At 39.0% G+C, this 14,371-nt stretch overlaps 2 protein-coding genes across 2 annotated transcripts in view; one reads left to right on the top strand and one right to left on the bottom strand.

The window, feature by feature from the left end:
* LOC122694965 (interferon-induced very large GTPase 1-like) overlaps positions 1-14,371 on the bottom strand; it is a 1,416,129-nt gene that overhangs the window by 1,069,751 nt on the left and 332,007 nt on the right. The window lies entirely within an intron of this gene.
* On the top strand, positions 102-1,070 carry LOC122701899 (olfactory receptor 10A5-like). The gene has a single exon (XM_043915333.1). It carries the CDS (start codon positions 102-104, stop codon positions 1,068-1,070), a length of 969 nt encoding a protein of 322 aa, XP_043771268.1.

The raw sequence follows: 14,371 nt of genomic DNA, 5'->3' as shown, positions 1-14,371 counted from the left end.
TTCCCTGACACTAAAAGGAATCCCAACAACAATCTAGAATCTGACTCTTCCAATCAAGAGTCTCTCACCATGACCACAGCTGGGGGGTCATTCCTATATCAATGGCTGAAGGAAACTGGACAAGAGTAAGTGAGTTTATCCTCCTGAGTTTCTCTTCCTTACCTACTGAAATACAGTCAGTGCTCTTCCTGACATTTCTGCTCATCTACCTGGTCACTCTACTGGGAAACAGCCTCATCATTCTGGTTACCTTGGCTGACCCCATGCTGCACAGCCCCATGTACTTCTTCCTCAGGAATTTGTCCTTTTTAGAGATTGGCTTCAACCTGGTCATTGTGCCCAAGATGCTGGGGACCCTGGTTGCCCAGGGCACAACCATCTCCTTTCTTGGCTGTGCCACTCAGATGTATTTCCTCTTCTTCTTTGGGGTTTCTGAATGCTTCCTCCTGGCCACCATGGCCTATGACCGCTATGTAGCCATCTGCAGTCCCTTGCACTACCCAGTCATCATGAATCCAAGGACACGTGCCAAACTGGCAGCTGTCTCCTGGTTTCCAGGCATTCCTGTAGCTACTGTGCAGACCACGTGGCTCTTCAGCTTTCCATTCTGTGGCATCAACAAGGTGAACCACTTCTTCTGTGACAGCCCGCCTGTGCTGAGGCTGGTCTGTGCAGACACAGCACTGTTTGAGGTCTATGCCATCATTGGAACCATTCTGGTTGTCATGATACCCTGTTTGCTGATCCTATGTTCCTACACTCGCATTGCTGCTGCCATCCTGAAGATTCCATCAGCAAATGGGAAGCATAAAGCCTTCTCTACCTGCTCATCCCACCTCCTTGTTGTCTCCCTCTTCTATGTATCTTTAAGCCTCACCTACTTTCGGCCTAAGTCCAATAGTTCTCCTGAGAGCAAAAAAGTGCTATCACTGTGCTACACAGTTGTAACTCCCATGCTGAACCCCATCATCTACAGCTTGAGAAATAATGAGGTGAAGAATGCCCTTGGTCGAAACTTCCACAAGGCTATGGGCGTCAGAACTGCATTCTGTAGACATTTTGACATATAACTAAATTTATTAAGTGAGGAACAATCAGTTCCATGTTTGGGATTCCTCTCTGCATCTATTCACATCTCCACTAAGACAAAAACCAGCTATTGAAAGGGCTGTTGAAAAGTGCAGTGGAAAGAAAGCAATATAGAAATAGATTAGACCTATCATCACACCTATCAAATTCCTCTGCTTGCTTGTTATGCACTTATTTCTTTCTCATTTGACATTTCTGTGACAATACATTCCAGAGTAAAACACATGGCATATTTACTCTGTAAATTTGCGCCAATGTAACTTACTTTAGGAACAGTATGAAACTGTTTGAAATGTAAACTTGCAGACAGGAAGTTCTCTTGGCATTTATTGTGTTTAAGACAAATTTAACTCCATTTAATAGAAAAAAAAGTCTATAATCCCTTAAGTACAAAATACTTCTCATTCATTCACTTCATTTTGCATGCACCTAAGGCAGTATGGGCTCCTAAATTCATTGGTATTTAGCATGGACAGAGAAAAGTGTATCACTAATCCCTGTAACTGTTCCTATCAGTTCAGTTCAGTCACTCAGTCATGTCCAACCCTTCGCAACCCTGTGGACTGCAGCACGCCAGGCTTCCCTGTCCATCACCAACTCCTGGAGCTTACTCAAACTCATGTCCATCGCGTTGGTGATGCCATCCAACCATCTCATCCTCTGTCATCCCCTTCTCCTCCAGCCTTCAACCTTTCCCAGCATCAGGGTCTTTTCCAGTGAGTCAGCTCTTCGCATCAGGTGGCCAAAGTATTGGAGCTTCAGCTTCAGCATCAGTCCTTCCAATGACTATTCCTTTATAACCCCAATATCCTTAATCAACTCTTTTCAGGCTATTTTTCCCAATAGAATGATTGCAATTTCCAATTTTCTCTCTGAGTTCTTTTCCAAGTTTGTAAGCATTGTTGAAGTAGCTTCAAATTTTCACAAACATAATTTCAGTCAGGATGCTTCTTTCTTCAAGGCTTATAATGGATCCTACCTACTCGAATATAGGCCTTATTAACAACTGTTATGTTTTGCCTGAAAAGTGAAAGTGTTATTTGTTCAGTCTTGTCCAACTCTTTGCAACCCTATGGACTGTAGCTTGCCCGGGTCCTCTGCCCATGGGATTCTCCAGGCAAGAATACTGGAGTGAATAGCCATTCCCTTGTCCATGGGATCTTCACAACCTAGGGATCAAACCTAGGTCTCCTGGATCGCAAGCAGATATTTTACTGTCTGAGCCCCCAGGGAATCCCCTATGTTTTGCCTAGTGCTTTTCAACTTAAAAAATTTGTGTTTGTTGATGTGAAAATACAAAAGACCATAAAACATAATTACTGCCTTCAGAACTTTATAATTTAATAACAATATAAATTATAAAAGAAAAACCATAAATTGCTAAAATAAGGAAATATTACTTTACATAAAGGGGCCTTACCTCAGTTCATATCATATTCTGTCATTTACTAGGTGGGTGACCATGGGAAAGTGAATCAAATTCTTTATGCCTCTTTCCTCATCTGTAAAATTATGCATATAGTAATAATGTATATATGATAGGTGTGGGTTTTTTTTATTCTACACTTTATTTTTTTCTTTTTTTTCCATTTATTTTTATTAGTTGGAGGCTAATTACTTTACAATATTGTAGTGGTTTTTGTCATACATTGACATGAATCAGCCATGGATTTACATGTATTCCCCATCCTGATCCCCCCTCCCACCTCCCTCTCCACCCGATTCCTCTGGGTCTTCCCAGTGCACCAGGCCCCAAGCACTTGTCTCATGCATCCAGCCTGGGCTGGTGATCTGTTTCACCCTAGATAATATACATGTTTCGATGCTGTTCTCAGGGCTGGTGCACTGGGAAGACCCAGAGGGATGGGATGGGGAGGGAGGCGGTACGGGGGGATCGGGATGGGGAATACATGTAAATCCGTGGCTGATTCATGTCAATGTATGACAAAATCCACTACAATATTGTAAAGTAATTAGCCTCCAACTAATAAAAATAAATGGAAAAAAAAATAGTGGAAATAAGACCTAAACAGACATTTCTCCAAAGAAGACATACAGATGGCTAAGAAACACGTGAAAAGATGCTCAACATTGCTCATTATTAGAGAAATGCAAATCAAAACTACAATGAAATATCACCTCACACCAATCAGAATGGCCATCATCAAAAAGTCTACAAACAATAAAAGCAGGAGAGGATGTGGAGAAAAAGGAACACTCTTGCACTGTTGATGGGAATGTAAGTTGATACAGCCACTATGGAAGGTGGTATGGAAATTCCTTAAAAAACTAGGAATAAAACCACCATATGACCCCGCAATCCCACTCCTAGGCATATACCATGAAGAAAACAAAATTCGAAGACACATGTATCCCATTGTTCATTGCAGCACTATTTACAATAGCTAGAACATGGAAGCAACCTAGATGTCCATCGACAGATGAATGGGTAAAGAAGTTGTGGTACATATACACAATGGAATATTACTCAGCTATAAAAAGGAATGCATTTGAGTCAGTTCTAATGAAGTGGATGAACCTAGAGCCTATTATGCAGAGTGAAGTAAGTCAGAAAGAGAAAGATAAATATCATATTCTAATGTATATATACAGAGTCTAGAAAAATGGTACTGAAGAATTTATTTACAGGGCAGCAATGGAGAAACACACATAGAGAATAGACTTATGGACATGGGGAGAGGGGAAGAGAGGGTGAGATGTATGCAAAGAGTAACATGGAAACGTACATTACCGTATGTAAAACAGATAGCCAACAGGAATTTGCTGTCTGGCTCAGGAAACTCACACAGGGGCTCTGTATCAACCTAGAGGGGCGGGATGGGGAGGGGATGGGGGGAGGTTCAAAAGGGAGGGGGTATATGTATACCTGTGGCTGATTCGTGTTTGGACAGGGGGTTTGGCAGGAAACAACAAAATTCTGTAAAGCAATTATCCTTCAATTAAAAAATAAATAATTTTAAAAAATGAAATAAAAGAATGGGGAAGAATGTTAATTCTTCAACCAGTTAAAATTCATTATTAATTCTGAATAAATAACAACAAATGAGCAGTCCCACTAACATCAATGAATTCATCTAAAGCCACAGAAAACCACTCATAATCACTTGCCTTACTTTTTAATTGACTGGTACTGATACTGTTCCCAAGGTCTTCAATTCCTCAAGGATCAGTTCTCATCAAAATGATAATTGTTTTAAGCAAGTTTATTTTCTCTAGACACATTTGTTTTGGTTGTTCCAGTCAAACATTGTTTAATCAACTCATTGTTGGTAAAAGGCTTTCCTTGTTTGGGTAACAAATGAACCACTTGGAAGCTTTGCTTGCAGCCCCACTTTAATTTTTTTCTTTTTCATAAAGACATTCTGCCATAACAAGATATTCCATTAAGTTTTCAAATTTCTCTGACTATTGCTTTCTGTAAGTTGTAAATATTCCAGTGAATACTTAGTGTAGTAATGTCTACATGTATTGTCTATGTTTGGCAAAACCTGAATATCATTACATTATAAACACAATGATTTGCCATCTCATTTGATGTCAGAATATTCTACACGCCTCTGCTCTTTAAAATGTGACATTGGATATAACTTTTTTTCTCACTCTAACTTGATGTCTATGCATTGGTAACAAAATGAATGTTACAGTACAGAAATACACATGGCACTCAAGATGCTGTCAAGCAATAACCTCATCGCTGTGCTTTTCTTTTAAACTTGCAATATTTATTTTTTGAAAGAGTAATTCACTCTTAGCAGCAAACAGGGCCATGAATATACTCTTATAACTTGAAAACAGCTACAAAAAAAACTGACCAATTAAGCTGTGACCATTTCCCTCCTATGTCCACCTACCCTAGCTCCTGGAAATGTTTTCTCCAGTTTGACTGAGATACAATTGACATATAACATTTTATAAGTTTAAGGTGTACAGCATAATAATTTAATACATGTACACAGTTCAAAATGATTACCACAAAAAGTTTAGTTAATATATCGTTTCAAATATTTACAACTTTGTTCTTGTGCATCCCCATGAGTTTTAATACCTAAGCCACAGTTGAAAGTACCACTAATGTATGAACTTAAAACAACCATTCAGTTTTGATGTTATAGCATGAAGTAGCTATCATATGTAAATGAGTGAGCATGTTCCAATAAAACTTTACTTCTAGGTACTAGAATTTGGATTTTATTTACTTTTATTTTCTTGCAGAATACATGATGAATACATATAATTGTATTTTTATACATTTGCAGTGAACAACCTGAAAAGTAAAATTTAGGATTTCTGTTTGCAATTGCATAAAAAAGAATAAAACATACAGGAATAAATGTAACAGAAGTACAAACCTTATACTCTGAAATTTGTAAAACGTTGAAGGAAATTAAAGAAGATCTAAATGAATGTAAAAGTATCCGAGGTTCATGAATCAAAGAAACTTAACATCATTAAGATAGCAATGTGCTTCAGATTCATCTACAGATTCAACACAATCCCTTTCAGAATCCCAGATGACAGAGATTCTTACTTCACATCATAAACTAAAATGAACTCAAAATGGATCAATGACTTGACTGTAAGAGTTCAATCTACAGAGTTCTTAAAAGACAGCACAAGCGTAAATCTTCATGATCTTAGATTTGAAAATGGATTCTTAGATATGACACCAAAAGCACAAGCAAACAAAGGAAAAACAGTAAATACATTCAGTTCAGTTCAGTTCAGTCTCTCAGTCGTGTCTGACTCTTTGTGACCCCGTGGACTGCAGCACGCCCAGCTTCCCTGTTCTTCACCAACTCCCAGAGCTTGCTCAAACTCATGTCCATCGAGTCGGTGATGCCATCCAACAACCTCATCCTCTGCTGTCCCCTTTTCCTCCCGTCTTCAATCTTTGCCAGTATCAGAGTCTTTTCAAATGAGTCAGGTCTTCATATCAGGTGGCCTAAATTTTATATACTTTTTATGTGTCAAGGAATATTATTTTTTTAATTTATTAACCATTTAAAAACCAAGTAAAAACCATTCTTAACTCATGAACTATATAAGACCCATGGAGGGTTGAATTTGGCCTGTAGAGTATAGTTTGCCAACACCTGGGAAAGAATATGAACCGGAAGCTAAAATGCTTGAGTTTTATCCTGCTTCTGTTACTTGACAACTCTGTGATATTGGGCAAGTTATTTAGCACCTCTGTGACTGTATTTCCTCTTCTGTAAAGTAAAGATAATCATAAAACCTTTTCCACATCTTGGTTGAGAGAATTAAATGAGTGGATATATGTAAATTACTAAAAAACAAGGCTGAGCACATAGTAACTTCTATATAGAAAAGTTAAGCATTATGAAGATGCTGATGACAGTGGTGGTGATGATGATGATGATGATGAGAATAACAAAAATTATTTGGAAGGGAAAACTAAACAGCAATAAGTGTAGTGAGGTCTGGAGGAGTGCAGTCTTAAAAGGCCTTCTATGCCAAGGTGTTTGAACACTGTTGTGTGAACTGGATGGACTGCACTAAAAGAGGGCTTTTAGTATGAAGAAACTGTCAAGTGTGTATTTTGGAAAAATTACTTTGGTAGTGGTATGGAGAATGGGTACCAAAGGAACACAGTCTATAAGATAGACATCAGTCAAAAGACCTTTGTAACTGGTCAGTGGAGAGATCATGAAACCAAAATTCAGTGCAAAGGAAAACCACCTCTTAATCTCAGAATTTGAAGTCCTCCATCATAGTGGGTGAGCAGAGCAGGCAGTAAGCAGAGCTGAGCGATCTTAGAAAATCACTGCTGCTCTGGATCCCACCCACTCTGCAGGTCAGCAGGGACTTGAGCTTCAAAACTGGCCTGCTTTCTAGCAGGATTTCATTAGGTGTGAATCTGCAGCCTGAGTTCATTATCCTCTCCCCAGACCTGATCCTGTCTGTTCACCTAAGCTCTCCCTTCAGGCCCCAGGAGAAGCCACTGGGAGCCTCCCTCAGCTGTGCTCCCTGAACAGCAGCATGTCTTATTAACAACTTTTTAATGAAGTCACAGACTGTGACTGCTCATTAATAGGCTGGTTAGTCTGCAGCCCCAGGGGTGGAAGAGACTGAAGATGGAAGCTAGTGAGAACAGAGCTCAGCCTAAGTAGAGCTGAGGATAGGAAGAAAGAACTAACTCCCTTTAGCAGAGATTCCATGCCTTTACTCTTGGGTCTCCAAGATCCATCGCTTCCAGCTCTCAGTGACTGTGATTCTGCAGACTGGTCTGGAGGGACCAGGGACCGAGGTGGGAGGAATTATAACAGAGCCCAGGGATCCCAGGCTCAAACCAGCTCTCAGTCTAGAGAGACTGTTGAGGAAATCAAATGCTCTTCAGGTTTTCTTCAATGCCTGTGTAAAAGGAATTTTGCTTTTGAAGTTTTATCATCTTCCCTTCCATAATCATGGACTCCTTTGCTACTCCTCCATCATGTCCAATTGCAGGTTCTTTGTGTTATTTTCCAAGTCCTTTAAAACTGCACTTGTCCTGGAAGTTCATTAATTGGCACTCTTCTCTCCTCCTTGTGGGATATCTCTATCTCTTAGAGATCCCACCATTGCCAGGGTTTCAACAAAACACTCCTGTGGAGATAAAACTTTGGTGTTGGCTTATATCTCCCATGAGGACTATTACTCAGTTCAGTTCAGTTCAATCGCTCAGTCGTGTCCCACTCTTTGCGACCCCATGAATCGCAGCACGCCAGGCCTCCCTGTCCATCACCAACTCCCAGAGTTTACTCAAACTCATGCCCATCGAGTCGGTGATGCCATCCATCCATCTCATCCTCTGTCGTCCCCTTCTCCTCCTGCCCCCAATCCCTCCCAGCATCAGGGTCTTTTCCAATGAGTCAACTCTTCACATGAGGTGGCCAAAGTATTGGAGTTTCAGCTTCAGCATCAGTCCTCCCAATGAACACCCAGGACTGATCTCCTTTAGGATGGACTGGTGGAACTCCTTGCAGTCCAAGGGACTCTCAAGAGTCTTCTCCAACACCGCAGTTCAAAAGCATCAATTCTTCGGTGCTCAGCTTTCTTCACAGTCCAACTCTCACATCCATACATGACCACTGGAAAAACCACAGCCTTGACTAGACAGACCTTTGTTGGCAAAGTAATGTCTCTGCTTTTTATTAAGCTGTCTAGGTTGGTCATAACTTTTCTTCCAAGGAGTAAGTGTCTTTTAATTTCATGGCTGCAGTCACCATCTGCAGTGATTTTGGAGCCCAAAAATAAAGTCTGACACTGTTTCCACTGTCTCCCCATCTATTTCCCTTGAAGTGATGGGACCAGATGCCATGATCTTAGTTTTCTGAATGTTAAGCTTTAAGCCAACTTTTTCACTCTCCTCTTTCACTTTCATCAAAAGGCTCTTTAGTTCATCTTCACTTTCTGCCATAAGGGTGGTGTCATCTGCATATATGAGTTTATTGATATTTCTCCTGGAAATCTTGATTCCAGCTTGTGCTTCTTCCAGCCCAGCATTTCTCATGATGTACTCTGCATATAAGTGAAATAAGCAGGGTGACAATATACAGCCTTGACATACTCCTTTTCCTGTTTGGAACCAGTCTGTTGTTCCATGTTCAGTTCTAACTATTGCTTCCTGACCCGCATACAGGTTTCTCAAGAGGCAGGTCAGGTGGTCTGATATTCCCATCTCTTTCAGAATTTTCCACACTTTATTGTGATCCACACTGTTGAAGGCTTTGGCATAGTCAACAAAGCAGAAATAGATGTTTTTCTGGAACTCTCTTGCTTTTTCAACGATCCAGCAGATGTTGGCAATTTGATCTCTGGTTCCTCTGCCTTTTCTAAAACCAGCTTGAAGTGTCTCCTAATTGGTCTCCCAGCCTCCAGTCATACTGAAGACTTCTATATACACCTCTTTCTAATTCACCCATCTTACCATCTCAGTAGTTCTTTATAAATACACATGTGATGATCTGTCATTATTATGCTTAAAATCCTTAAAATTCACCAACATTTTTAGAATGAAACTAATTGTTCTTCGGATGTCCAATTTCAGTTCTTCTCATACCCCAAGCATACTAAACTATTTTTCCCCCTACACTACACATTTCTAGTTTCTCTAAGCATAGTCTTTTTATTCCCCTTAACAATTTAAAATCTAAAACACCTGGGTTCAAATCTGTGTCTGCAATTTACCAACTATGTAAGTTCATGCAAGTTTCTATTTCTCATTTTCCTCCTCTGTGATGAAGGGGCTTGATGTAAAGATAAAAGTGATATGAAGTAAACTTACTGTGAAAGTATTAAAGCTGGGTATCCTGTGGCAACAACTGAGGCCTCATGTAGGCAAACATTTCCACTTGTAGAACTTTGCAGTTCATTAAACTCTTTAGTATTCTTGCAGTTTAAAGTAGGGTATGATTTACGCAGAATTCTCAGTTAGTTTCCTTTTAATTATCACTTAGGTAAATTATTAGGTTTCCTCCTTTTGCCAGAGAGCAGGGTAAAGAAAGGAATTAACATGTGGTTACTGTCTATTATCTATTTGTATACAAAGCATCATTTACACCTCAGAGATATCATCAGGATGTATAGAATAGGACAAAGGAACAACCAGTGTCAGAGCTTAGGTATGAATGCAGGTCCCTATGCTAAAATACCATGTTCTTTTCAATAAGTATAAATTCTCTAAAATATAAAGGTACAAATTATAAATAAATTAGAAGGAAAAGGAAAGAATGATATGTAACATAGAAGGCCAAGAGGCTTCAAAAGGATCATAGGAGAAAAGTATTTTAAGACATATATAATCTATGGTGAGCTATTAATATTTCTTTGGGATCATTGAAAGGACTAATAAAGTTTTTTTTCTCTAAAAAAGCTACATGTGATACATTGTCTTCAACAAGAGGTAGACATTATTATTATTACTGAATTTTTACATCTTTACTCATCTCTCTACAATTCCTACCTCTTATACCATACTCTGCATACCAAGTTAATATCTCCATATCACTTAAGAATAAACTCTAGTGTTTTCTTCTCTCTCTACGGAAATCTAAGTTCACTTTCCTTTGAACACATGTGGCATCTTGCATACATCACTATTAAGCATTAAAGACATTGGAATTGTATTTTTCACATGCGTGGAGGACACAGTAAGAACAGTTAATAGTTTATGTCTGTATTTCTGAGGCCTAGTTCAGTGTCTGGACTATAATAGGTATGGACTGACTGAATAAATGAATGTATAATTCCAAAATTGTTTCCCTAGCCCTGATCTCTCACTGAAATGTGAGTTCTGTATTTACAGCTGCCTCCAGGACATGTCTGCATAGCTATCAAAGCATATGTCTAGCACCACACTCCCAGACAATCTCCAAATTTTGAAAAGAATTTTCTTGTTACTTATCCTTTTTTTGTGACCTCATCATCATTTGTTGACACTTTTTTTCATTTAATCAGTGAATATTCACAGACTGAATCTTGGTGTAACAATGAACTAGGTGCTGCCCTCTCGGAGCTGTGAGACAGACAAATACGCAAATAGCTACAGACTAAAAAGACTGTGCCATGTAGAGGGCTCTGTGTGTGTGTACATGTGCATGCTCAGTTGTGTCTGACTCTTTGGTACACTATGGACTATAGCCCACCAGGCTCCTCTGGCCATAGGATTTCCCAGGCAAGCATACTTGAGGGGGTTGCCATTTCCTCCTCCAGGGGATCTCCCTGACCCAGGGATCAAACCCGCGTCTCCTGTGTCTTCTGCATCGACAGGCGGATTCTTTACCACTGAGCCCCTGGGAAGCCCAGAGTGTTGTACCATGTTTCAATTCCACATTTCAATGAAGGCTCTCATAGAGGTGTTCACCCAGTCTCCTAATGCTGCTCATTCTTCCTTGGCAGAATTCTTCTTGTTCAAACCATGGCTTAATTCTCATTTTCATTGCCATTGTCTTTACACACCATTATATAACACTTGGCGGGCTTTCAGGTCTAAAGTAATATCGTGAGAGTCTCCTCAGTGTTCTCATTGCTTCTGGTTCTGCAAATCTCTATGCTCATTGATAAGTACTCAATTTACAGGGATGTGCAGAACAGAGCCCCTGCCTCAGGGACATTACAGTCTGAAGGAGAGGACAGATAGTGAGGAAAGAACTACACTAATAAATGTATAATTACAGTCTGATATCACGACTATGAAGGAAAAGAACATACTGCTGTAGAGAAAGAATAAAAGGAGGGAGTCCTAATTTGCTTTTGGGATCAGAGAAGACCTCACTGAGGAAGTGATATTTAAAGTGCTATCAAAAGATTGTGTAGCAATTAACCAGCTAAAAACAAAAAGGAAAAATATACAAAGCAAAAGAATTAGTATATACAAAGATTCTAAGTCAGTAATTACAGAAATAGTGTTGGTAGAAATAGTAGTAGTTGAAGTTGGTCATCATATAGTCAACTGAAGTGTCCTTTCCTCTCCTTAATGACAACCTTCAAGTCCCAGGTCAAACAGTATATTAATGGAACCTTATCATTTATACCTATTGCCAACACATGGCATATTTCCTGTTCAGTTCAGTTCAATCGCTCAGTCATGTCCCACTCTTTGCGACCCCATGAATCGCAGCATGCCAGGCCTCCCTGTCTATCACCAACTCCCAGAGTCTATCCAAACCCATGTCTATCACATTGGTGATGCCATCCAGCCATCTCATCCTCTGTCATCCCCTTCTCCTGCCCCCAATCCTTCCCAGCATTAGGGTCTTTTCCAATGAGTCAGCTCTTCACATGAGGTGGCCAAAGTATTGGAGTTTCAACTTCAACATCAGTCCTTCCAATGAACACCCAGGGCTGATCTCCTTTAGGATGGACTGGTTGGATCTCCTTGCAGTCCAAGAGACTCTCGAGAGTCTTCTCCAACACCACAGTTCAAAAGCATCAATTTTTCAGCACTCAGCTTTCTTCACAGTCCAACTCTCACATCCATACATGACCACTGGAAAAACCACAGCCTTGACTAGATGGACCTTTGTTGGCAAAGTGATGTCTCTGCTTTTAAATACGCTATCTAGGTTGGTTGTAACTTTCCTACCAAGTAAGCATCTTTTAGTTTCATGCCGCAGTGGTATTTCCTGTACTTTGTTTCACTTCCTTCTCACGACAGGTACTGGGCATTTTATAGAAGAGAAACTAAGACGTGGACTAAGTTTCTCCAGGTCTTGATATTAGGAATCAATGGAATAAACTAAAATGCTAGTTTCCTTTTTTAAAATTGAAGTATAATTGATTTACAATGTTGTGTTAATTTCAGATGTACTGCAAAGTGAACCAGATATTGACAGATAGATAGATAATGTGTGTATATGGATACATATATGTGTATATATTTATGGGCTTTCCTGGGGACTCAGTGGTAAAGAATCTGCCTGCCAATGCACAAGATGCACGTTTGATCCCTGGGTCGGGAAGATCCCCTGGAGGAGGAAATGGCATCCCACTGCGGTATTCTTGCCTGGGAAATCCCATGGACAGGGGAGCCTGGCAAGCTACAGTCCATGGGGTCACAAAGTGTTGGACATGACTTAGTGACTAAACAACAACATACATATATATATTCTTTTTCATTACATAGGTTATTACAAGATATTGAATAAAGCTCCCTGTGCTATACGGTAGGTCCTTGTTTATTTTATTACAGTAGCATGTATTTGTTAATCTCATACTCCTAATTTATCCCTTCCCCCATATTACTTTTGGTAACCATGAACTGACTTTCTAGATCAGTGAGTCTGTTCCTGTTTTGTAAATGAGTTCATTTGTATCACTTTTTTAGATTCCACATATAGGTGATGTCATATGATATTTGTCTTTCTCTGTCTGACTTAACTTCACTTAGCATGATAATCTCTAGATACATTCATGTTGCTGCTAGTGGCAGTATTTCATTCTTTTTTATGGCTGAGTAATATTCCATTTTGTATATATACCATATCTTCTTTACCCATTCATCTATCAGTGGACACTTAGATTACTTCTATTTCTTGGCTATTATAATTAGTGCTGCTACAAATATTTGGATGCAAGTATTTTTTTTAAACAGGTTTTGTGTTTTTCAGATACATGCCCAAGAGTGAGATTGCTGGACCATATGGTAGCTTATTTTTAGTTCTTTAAGGAACCTCCATACAGTTCTCCCTAGTGACTGCACTAGCTTACATCCCCAGCAGTGCAGGCGGGTTCCTTTCAGAATGGTAGCTTCCTTTTGTTTTAGATATCTTTCCATTTCACACAAACCACAAAATTTGCTTATGACGAAAATTCACCAGACTTCTTCCTCCTGGAGGTGGAAATTATTTCCCCTTCCTTGCATGTGGGTTAGACTTAGTGACTTACTTCTGTGCAACAGACCATGAAAAGGAAATAGTAATAAGTCATGTTCATATATCATACACACCCTGGTGTGATGTGATGAGAAGAATGCTTTACTCCTATGATATAGTCCCCACCTCATTCCCCCAAAAAAGCCTAATCATGAAAAAAACAGCAGACAAACCGTAATTGAGGGTGATTCTGCAAAATACCTTACCAGTTGCTATTCAAAAATGAAAAATAAGGGAATACTGAGAAAACATCACAGGTTGGAAAAAATGAGAATATATGATGACTAAATACAATATAGTATTTTGGAATGAATCTTGGTACAGAAGCCTGTGAGTAAAGTGAATTCAGCTAAGGCCTGCAGTTTAGTTAATAGTATTGTACCAATGTTAATTTTTTAGTTCTGACAAATGAACCATGTTCATGTAAGATGTTTTACAATTGGATGGGAGAAAATGGAGTATAGAAATAATTATTATTTCTGACTCTAAGTCTAAAATTATTTTAAAACTTAAAGTGTTTTACATAAAAATTCAATCAACATAAAATTATATACAACCAAAAGTAGAATTCCCTCTGTTACCCAAATTCATTGTCTAGAGGCAACTATTATCAATTTTTCATATCCTTACAGAAATTTTCTAATAAATAATTTCATTTATATATTTTACATATTTCATTATACATAATTTCATTTTATATATTGAAATTTTCTTTATATAAAATACATGCTGTTTACATGGTATAATGCATCATGTTCTCTACCTTGGTTTTTTAAATTCAAAAGCATAGCTTCTACTTTGTCCATTGGTCTTACACATATGAAGAAGTTAGGATATTAGAACCAACTCCAAACATTGTCGAAAAATCAGAATATGTTATTTTAAGTGGT

This window comes from Cervus elaphus, chromosome 1, assembly GCF_910594005.1.
Source record: "Cervus elaphus chromosome 1, mCerEla1.1, whole genome shotgun sequence".
NCBI classification, from domain to species: domain Eukaryota; kingdom Metazoa; phylum Chordata; class Mammalia; order Artiodactyla; family Cervidae; genus Cervus; species Cervus elaphus.
Note: the sequence above shows the minus strand (reverse complement) of the source record. Positions and strands in the feature narration are given on the sequence as shown.